Source organism: Trachinotus anak, unplaced genomic scaffold (assembly GCF_046630095.1).
Source record: "Trachinotus anak isolate AG129_WGS33_773 ecotype Australia unplaced genomic scaffold, CSIRO_AGI_Tana_v1 ptg000025l, whole genome shotgun sequence".
NCBI classification, from domain to species: domain Eukaryota; kingdom Metazoa; phylum Chordata; class Actinopteri; order Carangiformes; family Carangidae; genus Trachinotus; species Trachinotus anak.
The window spans coordinates 17,344,271-17,357,501 of record NW_027273876.1 but is presented as its reverse complement, the minus strand read 5'-3'; the positions used below and the strand labels follow the sequence as shown (position 1 = coordinate 17,357,501).

The 13,231-nt window shown below is 37.6% G+C and overlaps 1 protein-coding gene across 4 annotated transcripts in view; it reads right to left on the bottom strand.

The window, feature by feature from the left end:
* LOC139608246 (zinc transporter ZIP11-like) overlaps nucleotides 1-13,231 on the bottom strand; it is a 116,369-nt gene that overhangs the window by 78,288 nt on the left and 24,850 nt on the right. For all 4 annotated transcript variants that reach the window (XM_071461776.1, XM_071461779.1, XM_071461778.1 and 1 more), the window contains exon 4: nucleotides 11,009-11,167. In XM_071461776.1, the coding sequence (XP_071317877.1) occupies nucleotides 11,009-11,167 (159 nt within the window). The remainder of the gene's footprint in view (nucleotides 1-11,008; nucleotides 11,168-13,231) is intronic.

Below are 13,231 nucleotides of genomic sequence, written 5' to 3'. Positions count from 1 at the left end.
CCTCTCCTCTCCACTTGTTTTTCCCCATTCCTCCTTTTTAAATGGCGCCGCAGATGGCTGCCTCGGTGTTTTGGTGCGCTCTGCACCATTCACTAGAACAAATTCCTTGTACGTGAAAACATAGAGCCCTGCGACACAATACCATCCATGAGTTTAATTGGACAACAAAAAATTGCACCTCCACAGGAGCCCTGTGGAAATGGTCGAGAAAAGCTCAACTAAGAATATTTAAAAACCTAACCAATTATGCACATCACATTAAGGAGAAATCTTACTGATTATCTCATGCTCATGCTACAAGATAAAAAAATAATGGTCCGTCATACTTCACATTATATTAAAACAGAGGCAACAACCAGGGGTGAGAACTGGAAAAGTATACTCAGGTAAAAGTACTTTACTTAAAATACATTTTTATTCAGGTAGAGGTATGTACAAAGCAATTACAAAGCAAGTCAGTTAAAATGTAAATGTTTACTGTGTTACATTTTTAAGGGGGGGAGGGGAGGGGTACGTTCTTGTATGTTGTTATAAGATGATAATGATGATTATGTGATAAAAAAATATTTCATCAAAGATCATCTTTAGGTAATAAATTGGCACTTTGCAGCTTGTGCATACAACAGATAATTACAAATGAACACTCAGGTGGCATTTTATTAGGTGTATTTAGCTCGTGCTAATTCAGTGTAATATGGCAGTCCTGTGACAAATCTTCCTTTACAATGTTCCTTTTTTATTAAAATTTGTTGTTGACAGTTGTTGATTCAACTGTATGATCATTATGGAGGATGTGGTGTGTAATGCTGCTGAGCTGTATTACATTATACAGAGAGGTGATTGTGTTATTTATAACTTTCATTGCTATAAATTGGACAAAATAAAAGTAACGCCAGGACACCATGGTGGGTGTCCATAGACTTTATGTAGCAATGTTAAGCTACATAAATTAAATAGCTGTAAAGCAGCAGAAAAAGCAGGGATGTGTAAATAACATGAACCCTACAGCAGCTGCAGCCAACAAATACAAAATATTACGTTGCTAGGAAACACAGTAGTTGTTGATGCTGTACAGTGAGTTACAACATTCAGTCATTATTTGCACACACTTGACTTAACATCACTTTGAGTCTTGGGCACCGCAAAGTCCTCCACAATCTGCTATGAATTCAACTTCCCAGCTCATTCATTTTAAAAGTATAAGAAGAATAAGAATATAACCAGCCCACTCTGCCTCCATGTTTTCAAACACAGAAATGAATGAGCTCGGCAGTCACAACAGGGATCATCAAAAACAGCAGAAAGATGGTAAACATGTCTCTGATGGTAGAAGTGAACATAGAAGTCACAGCTGTTTTAGCATTCAGCATTTAGCCAGACCCAGGATCCACCTGTTGGTCATGCAACATGGCAGGTGTGTTTGATTTGGGACACTTGCTGTGGTCACCGGGTGGTGTATCCAGTCAACAGATTTGGCTCTTCTCATTAGTTGCATTCTCACACAGTTAGTCATAACATCAAGTACTGTGACTTTTGGTTTTGCTCTCTAACGATTTTGACTTTAAATGTAGAGACATGGAGACAGCAGGGTATGAATCTGCAAATAAACAAGATTCTCACTTTGAATTCTAACTCTGAATTGCACTTTGACCTGCAGAATGTCTGCCCTCTGGGTCTGTTAGCAGAAAAGGACAAAAGGTTGGGTTCCAAATCCATTCAACTCAGCAAGGACTCTGGTTACAACTAAAGAGTCTTAGTGACAGCTCCATCTGAGTGGGTGAAGAAATGCAAGTAACCTGATGATACAGAGGCCAGACTGGAGACAGATTGTGTCCCTAGACTTGATTTTTCTAGTTCGGATGGGGAAGCACTTGCATTTGTGGAGATTAACAGGGTTTTTTCATTTCTTTCACAGTTAATTGTGAAGTGAGAGGGTCTTGTAAGTATAAATCTATGGCAAGTGAACCCCGGGAAAGGTTAGATGACTTGGGAAAAATATTGCATTTATTTTGTGTCCTTTTAGTATGTAATTCATTGTCTTCACCTGATCAGTCAATGCAAACTGATGGAGTAAATGTGCAGAACTTAAAGAGACTGCTCAAAACAAGCTCAGTATTTTACAGTCTCAGTGTCCCAGTTACAGTGTTGAGATTTTCATCCTGGGTAACCATGACTAAACATCCCAGTCAGTCACCCCAGTAAGACAGCTATACCCCAGACACAGCAAACAGTGAAGATGTCGTGTGTTTGCTGTGCTCTGGTTATTGTTACTGCTGTCCACTTGGCTAACTGTCCCCCGTATACTGTAGACGGGAAACCCACATCTGGTGATATACTGTATACCACAATGCAATGCTCCCATCCCAGGCTGCTTACACTTCCTTTGCCCCTGATCACTATTTGTTGTTATGGTGATGGCTAGTGTGGTGGGACACAGAAGATAACAAAGTGAAAAAGTAGCACTGCATTTCATGAAAGTGCAAACACCGTATCTTCATGTGAGAAGTCAGAGTTTGAAAAGAATGAGTGAGTCTCTGTTTCTTTATTTCTCTAACTCTCTGATGTTGCTCTCCTTGCTCTCACGACCATCCCTTTCACTCCATCTATTCTCCATCTATCTATTCCATCTTCTTTATGACTTCAACCAAGGAACAAATGAAAGCCAGAAAGTGGGATGCGTTGCAAGAGAGTTGAATTTAGGCATTTTTTAAAATAATTTATTCCTATGTTTTTTTCTAGGCTAATTCAACCAAGAAATTACACACAAAATGAGAGTTTTTGAGAGAACATAGGGCTGTACAATTTGAAAAACATACCACACCCTCCATCTTTGCACTGTTTCAGACCAGACCAGACCAGACCAAACCAGACTAAAACACACTACGCACAAAACACAAGGTAGTTTGTGGAACTTAGAACAACATATAATCATACAAACTTGGTTAACTAGGATGCTACACACTACATAGACATATAAATGAGCACAGTATTATTTTTCTAACCTAAAATCCGTATCATCTGTGATATTTTCTGCATGCTTGATATTCCTTACTCATGTCCCAGTATGACCAGAGAGGGTTACATAACTCCAGGAATTCAGAGATGTAGAGACTTTTAAACCAGGTATTTAGAGATAGTGTAACAATTACACAGATTGTCCAAAGTGTATTATAATACTGTAAAATGACTTGTTTAACATGTTGTAATGTATCAAGCCTGTTGTTAATGCTATGCCCTTATGGTTATTGGCCGCTATATTGTTTTTTAGATTTTCAAATATCAGCCTCAGAATCCTACAGTACAGAAGACAAAAGCAGCAATAGTACAATATAGAGAAATAAACTAGTATGTGTAGAGTGCAATTAATAGTTTCTTTAGGTATCCTCTTGCCATGTGTAAGACGACAGACATATCAAGGTAGGAGTTCCATGCTAATTGTATGGTGCATTTTGCTTCAAGATAATATTGAGCATCATCATTATACATGGAAAACATGGAAACATATTTGTAGTTTTGTTCTACTACTATACAGAAATTATTCTCCAACTTGGAGAAGGAACTAGACACTTCCTCCTCTCCACTTGGTAAGCCACTTCAAAGCTAGTATGGCAGGCACTGCTGTTGAGATGAATAGTGTAACTAGTTGAGAATATAATGAATCAAAACACACCTCTCTAATTTACATTCCACTGCCTGATCTTTTTTCTGCCAACTGCATATATGAAACAAATATAACCTGTGTATGTTGGTTTGTCATCACTGTTGAGGCAAACTTGTACACCAGGAGATTTGAGGTTATAAAGCAAAATGTCTACAATCCATAAAAACAGATAGACAGAGTGCAAATTGTTTGGTATATTTGTGAGAAGAAAGAGGGGAACAGGGGTGTTGATAAAATGTCTTACTGGAACCATTATACAGTGCCTTTGTTACCTGGTTTTCATTACCAAGTTTGAAGGCTTTCTTAACTCCATCCTGCTCTCTGCCAACTTCGCTCCCTCTTTCGTTCTCTCTCATCATCCCCATTACCTTATTGTTGCCATCTTTCTTTCCCTGTCACCCACAGTTCTCCCTCTCTGTCCATCCTGCCCTTACTCCATCATTCTTCTCATTCAGTTCCTCTGTTTGTTGAGGAGCCTGTAAAAGTGGCACCAGCAGCTGTCCAAACACTGATGGCCCCCTGCTGTGTGTGTGTGTGTGTGTCTGTGTGTGTGTCTGTGTGTGGAAGACCCCCCCATGTTCCCAGTTGATTTCATGTAAGCTATTATCACAGCCCAATATTTCCACTGCTGTCACCATGGCACCCAGAAAGGAAAGGGCAGATGAAGAAGAGGGAAGACGGTGGAGGGGTGGAATATCAAGAGGAACCAGAAGATGGAGGGATGAAGATGGAAGTGCAAAAGAATGATGATTGAGGGGGGGTTCGCTGTAAAGAAATGTAATGAAAAAGAAAAAGAACACAGTGGATGAAACAACGTGAATGAGGATATGTACTGTAAGTCAGAAAGTGGTTTTATGTAGCTCCAGACCCAATAGCACAAAGAAAACCACCAATGAAATGGTGAAAAATGAAAACTTAACTACATTCCCACACCTTTTTAACACTTTCTGCAGAACCTCAGAGGCTCCAGATCTCTTAGCAGTGCTGGAGGTCGAGGTTAACATCTAATCATGGTAAAGTAAGGTACAGTACACTGAGATATTGTGGATCAAAGCATTTAGATTCAAAACCCCATTACTGGAGATTGGAGACACTTGAAAACCTGTTTCTTAACATTCTTCATGACTGCTATGAAAAACTGCTCATAACTTATATGTAGTCAAAGATATTCAACCTCATGCAAGAACCACCTGTGCTAATTAAAAGGCATGTGCAAGTGATATAAGACATCTCGCAATCACCAGTTTTCTCTTAACAGACAAGTTTTCTGGGTTGTATAAGTCACATGCAGGAGGACCTGTTTAACTTCAGTCCTTTTAAATAAGTTTAGGTATGTTACTGAATTCAACTTACATTGAAAATTTAAACGAAAATAAATTTAATGGAAAATGAATATTCTGGTCACCATGTCAGGCATCATGGATTGGTGTATTTTAGCACATCAAACTTCAAAATAACTTAATGTCAAGCCATTACCACTCTATTTTAAATATTTTATATCATCTCTCTTGAACACCCACCTCCTTGTAAACTGGTGACATTTATCTGGTTGATATAGGCAATTAAAGTTTGTGCAGTTAAATGAGAGTTTACTGAATCCAACTTGGAGAGTCTGAGAGGAAAAAGCATTAGAGAGTAGGATAACAACATGTTCTTGCACGGTGCCCAAAATGTCTGTCTTTTATTGCTACCAAATTCCTCTGAGCACTTACACAACTGTATTTATGTTCAAAGCACCCTGACTGGCATACTGTTACTAAATTTTACTACAATGACAAAACAAAATGTAGCATCTCACAATCACACACTAGAAATTGGGCGATAACATAATACTACAATGGTAATACGACACTGGTTTTAACATCATTCCAGGACCAACAACTTGGAGGCTGCAATCTACAAACTTTTTGAGAGGAGTGTGAGAGCATTAACTACTCTGCTACAGGAAACTGATCTTAGATAAAAGTTTGATGTATATATTTCTGATGTATGTCATGATATTCTTTTCAGGCATAAAGAGTGCTTGCTTAGTATTGATTCATATGTACTTTTCCATTATATCAATTTAAAAGATTGAAGATTGCACAACTTGGAACAAATATTGCTTTCCTGTTGTAAATTCTCTTGACCACCATGTGCTCTTTGTGAAAGCTTTAAACCTTGAGAAATTATATAAATTTTCACACCTACTGCCTGGGAAGTTAAATGCTTCAAGACATCCTTGTTTGCCCATCACTTCTGAAACAGATCTCTTTCTGAGCAAGTTTATTTTCCTCGCCTCTGCCTGTCTGTTGCAGACTACCAAGAGAGCACAGTTTCTTAACTGTTGCAGGGGTGGTTTTAGGGCAGGACGGTCAGCCACCGATTTAGCCCTGAGTGCTAAGTTGAGAGGAGAGGTGGGAAATGACTGTGGTAATTCTTAACGGCTACCAGAAAGACTCTCAGTGCAGCTGTAACTGAGTGTATCATTGTCCATGAGCAGAGCAAGTGCCTCCTTATTTGGTCAGACAAGATAATTTTTCATCATAATCTCTTTAGTGACACATATTTTTGAGTGTCAATGCTCTAAAACTGAGCAAGCTAAAAGAATGAATGGCTTAAAAAAACATGACAGCAATAAGTGACAGGACTGAGTTCTTCTATCAGCCATTCCAAGGCTACAAACAAGTCCAAAAATCACTGAATATTTTGCACATACACATGTAATATACACTGAGGGTGTTTCACAAAGCTTTTATCGGTATGTTTTTTTTTTTTATGTTTGTTTTTTTTTTTCTTTACACAAAAAAACGATGTATATATTCATACTAGAGGCAGGACTTACTTCTGATTAGAAATCATCATATTTGATGCTACCTTGAAAATCCGTCTTCACAGTTCATTTACCAAGCAAAATCCTGGACTTAAAATTGAAGGCAAACCAAGCACCCAGAGGGATTCCACAACACAAAACTGAATCAGCTGAAAGGAATAGTCACATTATTTCACAATATACATGATGAATACCTATTCATTGTTTTCACTGTTGCTAAATCTGCCCATTTTTTCTATTTTAGTTGTTTGCTCTATAAGATGCCAAAGGATTGCCAATTGGTGTCTCTGGGTCTGAAGCCCAATGACAAAGTTAAAAAAAAAATAAAACCAGTACATGATACATTCAAATGAGCTCAAATGCAATGCTTACTGTGCAATACCAATGGTTGCTGCTCTTGCATACTGTAAATGTTGAATTTGAAAAGACCATAAACAATCTGAATATTTATTTTTTTCCTATTTTCAAGCAAAGGTTTTAGTTTTGAATACACTGCGGCAGCCCTCACAACTAGCAAATCCTTATATTTCTGGACAAGTGTTTGAGAATTTTTGTAATATTTGCTTACAAAAATAACTTGGTCAATTAATCAACTGTCAAAATGATTGATTAGTATTTTGTCTCATCTCTAATTTTATTCATAACTGACTAGCAGGATTAATATAAAATAGTTTCTGTCTGTCAAGTTTCACAAAGTGGAAGGCTTCAATGTTATATTTCAAGGTAAAAAGTAAAACATGACACAACAGTCAAGCTTCATCTGACACTGCAAAACTAATATGATGAAAACAGGCAAAATCTTATAGAGGAAAAACCTCACTGAATATCTGAGGGTTGCACTTACACATTAACTTAAATCGAGTTTCTATCGAGATTCTTTTAGCCTAAAGTCTATTATTTTCAGACAACATGAGAACTAGCTCAAATTGCAGTGCATTAATAAAATGTTAAAATATCATAATATGAATCAAAATGGAAAGGTTACTACACCCGGATCAATAGGATGTTATTAGCATCAAGCAGTATTCTTTTATTAAGCTGTAAGAGTTGTGGTTGACTATCAGATTAGTAGACTCTGTGTGTTTGTGTGTGTGTGTGCGTGTGTGTGTGTGTGTGTGTGAGCTGTGTTATATGAGTGTGTGTCATCTTGTATGAGTGTGCATGACGGTGATCTGTCAGCCGCTCCTTCATATGTAATTCGTGTCATTGCTGCTGTCCTGGCATGACTGCAGGAGCTTAAGGCAACAGCTGTTCTCTGCTGCTCTGACTATGGTAGCAGCATTTGCATTTCTGCCTTTTTGAGTCCCATCTCTCCCTGTCGCTGTTCCGTTAACCTCGAGTCAGGTGAAGGGCCCAGAAATGTTTTGATTCAATCGCCACATGTTATTGATACGTGCAACATTTTATGGCAAGAGACAATTTTCTTTTTCCAACATGGTCAAAAGAGAATTATTGAATCTTGCACTTGTTGTAATTCAAGGGTTGTACATCTCTATAAATGCTGGCATACATCAACCCTTCACTTTCTCAATCACCTGCCAAAGGGTGATTATTCAAAATGCATTACATTACAAGCAGGGCCGCACAAAGAATTGTATTAAAATATAATGACTTTACTTAATTAATTCAGTCATAAATTGCATTAATTGTAGATCAGTTAAGTTGAGGCAATCTCAAAATGCGATTGAGTCCAAGTCAACACCAGGTCCAAAAAGCAAAGGTTAACATTATGCACTACTGACAATACCAAATTGATATTTTTGACTAAACATTTTTGAATGTAATTTTTTTTAAGTTAAAATTTAATATATTAATCAAATTAGATTAAATTAATATATTTGGTATTGAGTGCATTACATGCCTTTGAAACCTTCATTCTGCAAAAAAATGTATAGGAATTTAGGCTGCAGTGTTTCTAAAATCCTAGCTATGGTCCTGGGCGTATGTATCTTCAGATCATCTGACACCTGTCTAGATACATGCTCCATGATCCAATTCAAAAACATGATAGATAAACATATGATATATGATATGATCAAACTGATACAAAGCTGATAGTATTTAATTTTTGCAGTGATTTATTACTGATCCAGCTTAGACTTGAAATTTGAGGTTCTTGATGATCAAAGTTTTCACTTTTTACTATAGTTCTATTTCCAAGTATTAAATTACAAACGTGCAAGGACATTTAGTCTGCTGCCACATCAGTGATAGTTAATAATGGCAGTAATACATTGGCATATGTATCCATGGAGGATACATTTTCACTGAAATGCTGCAGGCAGATGACATCACTGACCTCTCCTCCCAAGTCAGTGTGATCCATACAATTAATCTTTAATCCTAAATACTCTTCAGTTATTACTTTAAACCAGGAGGTGCATGGGTATGGGGCGGTGTGCTTTGTAAGAATTAGCTGCTAGTATTTGCGTTACTTGCTCAGGTAGACAGTCCTTACTGATAACTTTACCAACACATATTCCTGATAAAGGAGGGGTAAGGTTGGTGGTGCCAGTGATATATTTTATGATAACACACACACACACATATACACACAGGAGCACAGAGGAAGAAATGAAAGCCGACTGGTCATTTGCTGAGACCAGACTTAACAGGCAAAACATGAGACTATTCAGAGTCAAAACAGCCCATAGTCTGAGATAAGTCCAATAAGTCCAAGATGAAAAAGAAACATACACATCCTGAGCCTGCACTTGGGACCAAGACCATACTCAATCACAGCACTGGCAGCATCTGCACATTAAGTAGCTGTCTAAAGATCATACATAGTTCATGAAGTTAAATACTTTTAAAAGCTTTTACCTCTTGCAGAAGTTGAGTAATCCATTTTTGTGTAGAAGTCAATCTGACAGTCACACAAAACAAACTATAATTTACTAAGACAACTTCTGTAATAATTTTGGTAATAATTTAATTTCTAGATGCCTGATTCCCTAATATTTCCCTTGAAAGTAATGTCTGAGGGAGTCTTCTAAAAAGACCATGTAATTATGTGACGTTTATCGTAAAAAAACTGACAAAGGACCTTCTAATTTCAGTTTCTGAGAAAATGGAATGGAAGATCAGAATGATGTCTCAATTCATCCACTTATGAGTTCAGACATTTGCAGCCCTTTCAAGTCTTTTTGTTCTACTGAACTAACATTATTTTAACAAACTGTTAGGTTACAAATAGACTCAGACACTAAAATATATCTTATTTTTATTTATACCCAATCTATGAATTAATTGTACTGTGAATTATTACATAACCTTGCCCAATGTGAAATGGTCCAGAAAATCACACTAAAAATATAAGCTAACAGGAACTAACATGGCCACTAAGACATATAGCTAGTAACTGCTTTTAAATCAATCTGACTCTCAAAAATTGACAAGACTAGGAATATCTAGTAAATCTAGTATATGGCTGGACTGTGTGTGGATGTGTGCAGGGTGCAATTTGTAAAAAGGCATATCAATCATCAGTCATTAGGGAAGAATTTCTGTTCCTGTCCAACCATGTGTCTTGTCCAAAAGGTTAAATGCTATTTTAACATGCTAGGATTAAATCCCTCTTTCAGTACCATGGATAGTGCCACTCACCCAGGGGTGTTGTAAAACTTGTTTGTAAAAACTGGGCAAATGAAGAGGATGAAAATGAGATATCATACCAGGGCTTACACAAAGATTTTTTACGGTACTACAGACATCAAAGACTGCTTTGTCTCCATCTGTTTGACTCTTCCCTCTATAGGGTAGCTGGGACAGAGTCCAACAGGATGACCCTTCAGTTCAAGGCCAAATAAAATATTTCTTTGTAGAGTTTACTCTCAAGCGATTTAGACTGACAACACAAGCATCTTTGATCATTACAAGTATGAGAATCCCTGTTGCTGGCTCAAATGTAGTTACCCGATTCCTCTGAGTACCCCTTAGATTTGTTTTGTGCTCTCTCAAAGCTTTTTCATCAATATACCTCCACACATAACAGCCAGAAAGACACAACAGCAAAGACCATACACTATTGACATGCTGACAAGATTCAAAAACAGCATATAAGTCCTCATTGACGAATCTTCCTCCAAGACAAATTTTATGAACATGTAACTTCTTTCCTTTCTCTTGTTTTCTTTTCATCAAACATTATTTGCTTTCAGCAACAATTATGCTATTATCTACACCACACAAAAGACTGGCACACGCAAAACTGAACAAAAAGAAAATCTTGTTCAGTATAACAATAACAATGAATCAACTCAGGTAACATCCAATTCTTCCTATAAACTTCTCAGAGGAAGACAGAGAGAGAGTTGATGCCCACAAAATGTTTGCTCTCAGCAAAGTCATTTTGTTCCTTTTTGTCAATTTTCTGCTATTGTACTGTAAATTTAATCTCCAGTGTGGAATGACGAAAAAATACGTTGAAAAACTGACCTACAAAGGTCCTCAATATTCAGAGTGTCGACATACCACTACAAACACTATTTTTACAATCTTCCATGCAGTATGTACTGTACATGTGAGGTACTTACCAGCAGGGGCATGGCCAGGTCAGCAAAATAAACAAAGGCTGCCCCAAGTGTGAATCCCACAGCTACAGGCACGAAAGCAAATGAGCCGTACTTCCCAGAATCCTCCGCCATGTCGATCGCTGGTGCAAGTAATGACCAATAGGAAGCAGCCAACATTACCTGAGAGAGGCAAAAGTAGGGAGAAAGGGGGAAATGAGAAAAAACGATAAAACATTTGTACTGTTACTGAATTGTTGTGCAGTCCAAATAAGAAAGGAAAGCCTATACAGTTAAAGGATAACTCCAGGATTTTGAACTTGGGCCTTATTTTCCCAAGTTTTTGGGAGACATAAATCTTTGCAAGTGGCCCACTTTTGAGTAAGAATATTACACCCGCAACTGCAAAACAGCTAAACAGGACATTTGATCCACATCAGTGCTTGTGTATTTACCAGGTCATATGACCTCCTCGCATAGATGGATTTGTGATAATCGACCAAACCCAAGATTCTTGACTTGATTTGCTATAGTTTTTTAGCATCTAAATTCACATCCAACCATTCCTTCTTTATTTATGTCACAGTACAATGCTGTTCACACACACACAGCAAGAGAGTTGTAGGATAAGAGTATGAAAATGTTCTTGAATGAAGTCCATTGTTTCCAAGATTTTACTGCTAAGGAGCCATGTGGTCAGGTAAAATTGATTTGATCCAGCTGAAGACTTGTTGATCTCAAGACTATGGTGAACCTAAAACATTTCTAATTTGAATTAGCAGAAGTTTTTGTGTGCCTGTGTTCATGTTCGGATATGTATGCTAAGTCTCTGTGTGTGGGTGTCCAGTGTATTCAGAATTCGCATAGGTAAATTGCCCTGAAAGCATCTTTCTCTTCAAAGTCTAGTCTGTTTGTATCAACTGTAAAAAGTCTAAATTTTTACAGGAGGGGGGAGGGGTGCGTTCTGCATCTCTGCACACACAAGTATGTCTTTTCAAGTTACATGTATGGTCAAAATATCTGCAGCTTCTGTTTATCACTGAAAAGCTGCAGCATGCCAATTTTCATTCTGTTTTTGTAGATCCTCTCACGCTGCTTCCTAACTCAGTGTCAGCACTGAAAATGTGAAACACAAGTCTGTGTTCAGCCCTGCCAATCAAAAGTAATGGAAGTATATTGTTATGCTGCAGTCAGCTCCGGCACTCAAAAGTATTGTGCCACTGGCATCAAGCATTGTCAATCACGCAGACAGAGTGTAACAATACCAAAGTTGATTGCAGCTCATTTGGTATGGCTCAAAATGAAACTCGGGGAAACTGAAAACTTGTGAATCATAGTAAACTCCACAGTTTTATTCCTGTCTTATTTGCATTGAATTGTCAAAGCCTAGCAGCAATCAAATCTTCATCATGTTTGCAGAGGACAAAAGATCCTTTACTTACTTTCCAAAATGATCCCATCCTGTTTTCAATTCTCAGTATAAACCATCTTGATGCTCCCAAAAAGATTTTTTAATAATTTGCCCCTGTGTTGACCACGCTAATGTTCACAGTGAAAACAACCCATGTTTACTTTTATAGTTTACATTATGTGAATGTCACATCTTCTGAAATTTCAAAATGAATCCCCAGTTGACTGCACAAGGTTGCACCCAAGAAGAGAGAAAAGAGTTATACAGGTTGAAGCTTTATTTCTTTGTATTTATTTCTCCACTGGCGACAAAAGTAGAGCAATGAGATCAAAGAAAAGGCAGAAAGGAACTTTCTCGGAACTGAGCTCAGCTAAGAATCCATGGATGGGTGATATGGCCTTCAAAGGTATTTTTGTGGTAACAAAATTTATGAAAACAACAGAACTTCAGTAGAGAGAAAGAGCAGCAGCTCTTTATTCACTATAAGTCTCTGATCATAATCATTGACACAAATAGACCTGCTGTTCTCATGTTAGTCAGCTAAAATCCAACTGATCAGACCTCAATTTTTTGCTCCTTCTGCTCAATATTGACCATAATAGGTAAAACAACTGGTGATTATCAAACTCGCTCAATCCTGGTGGTTGACTTATGCAGCTCTGCTCTGCACTTAAAGGAAGCACTGGTTTTATAGGCATATTTATGTTACTTATAGTAGGAGAAGCAGCCTGATTAATAATTATAAAGGTGACTTAATTTCATACTGTTCCACTTCACTTAGTTTCCAATTATAGCAGGTAGTTTCATCTAAGTGATATGGTTGGTCAAACGAATCA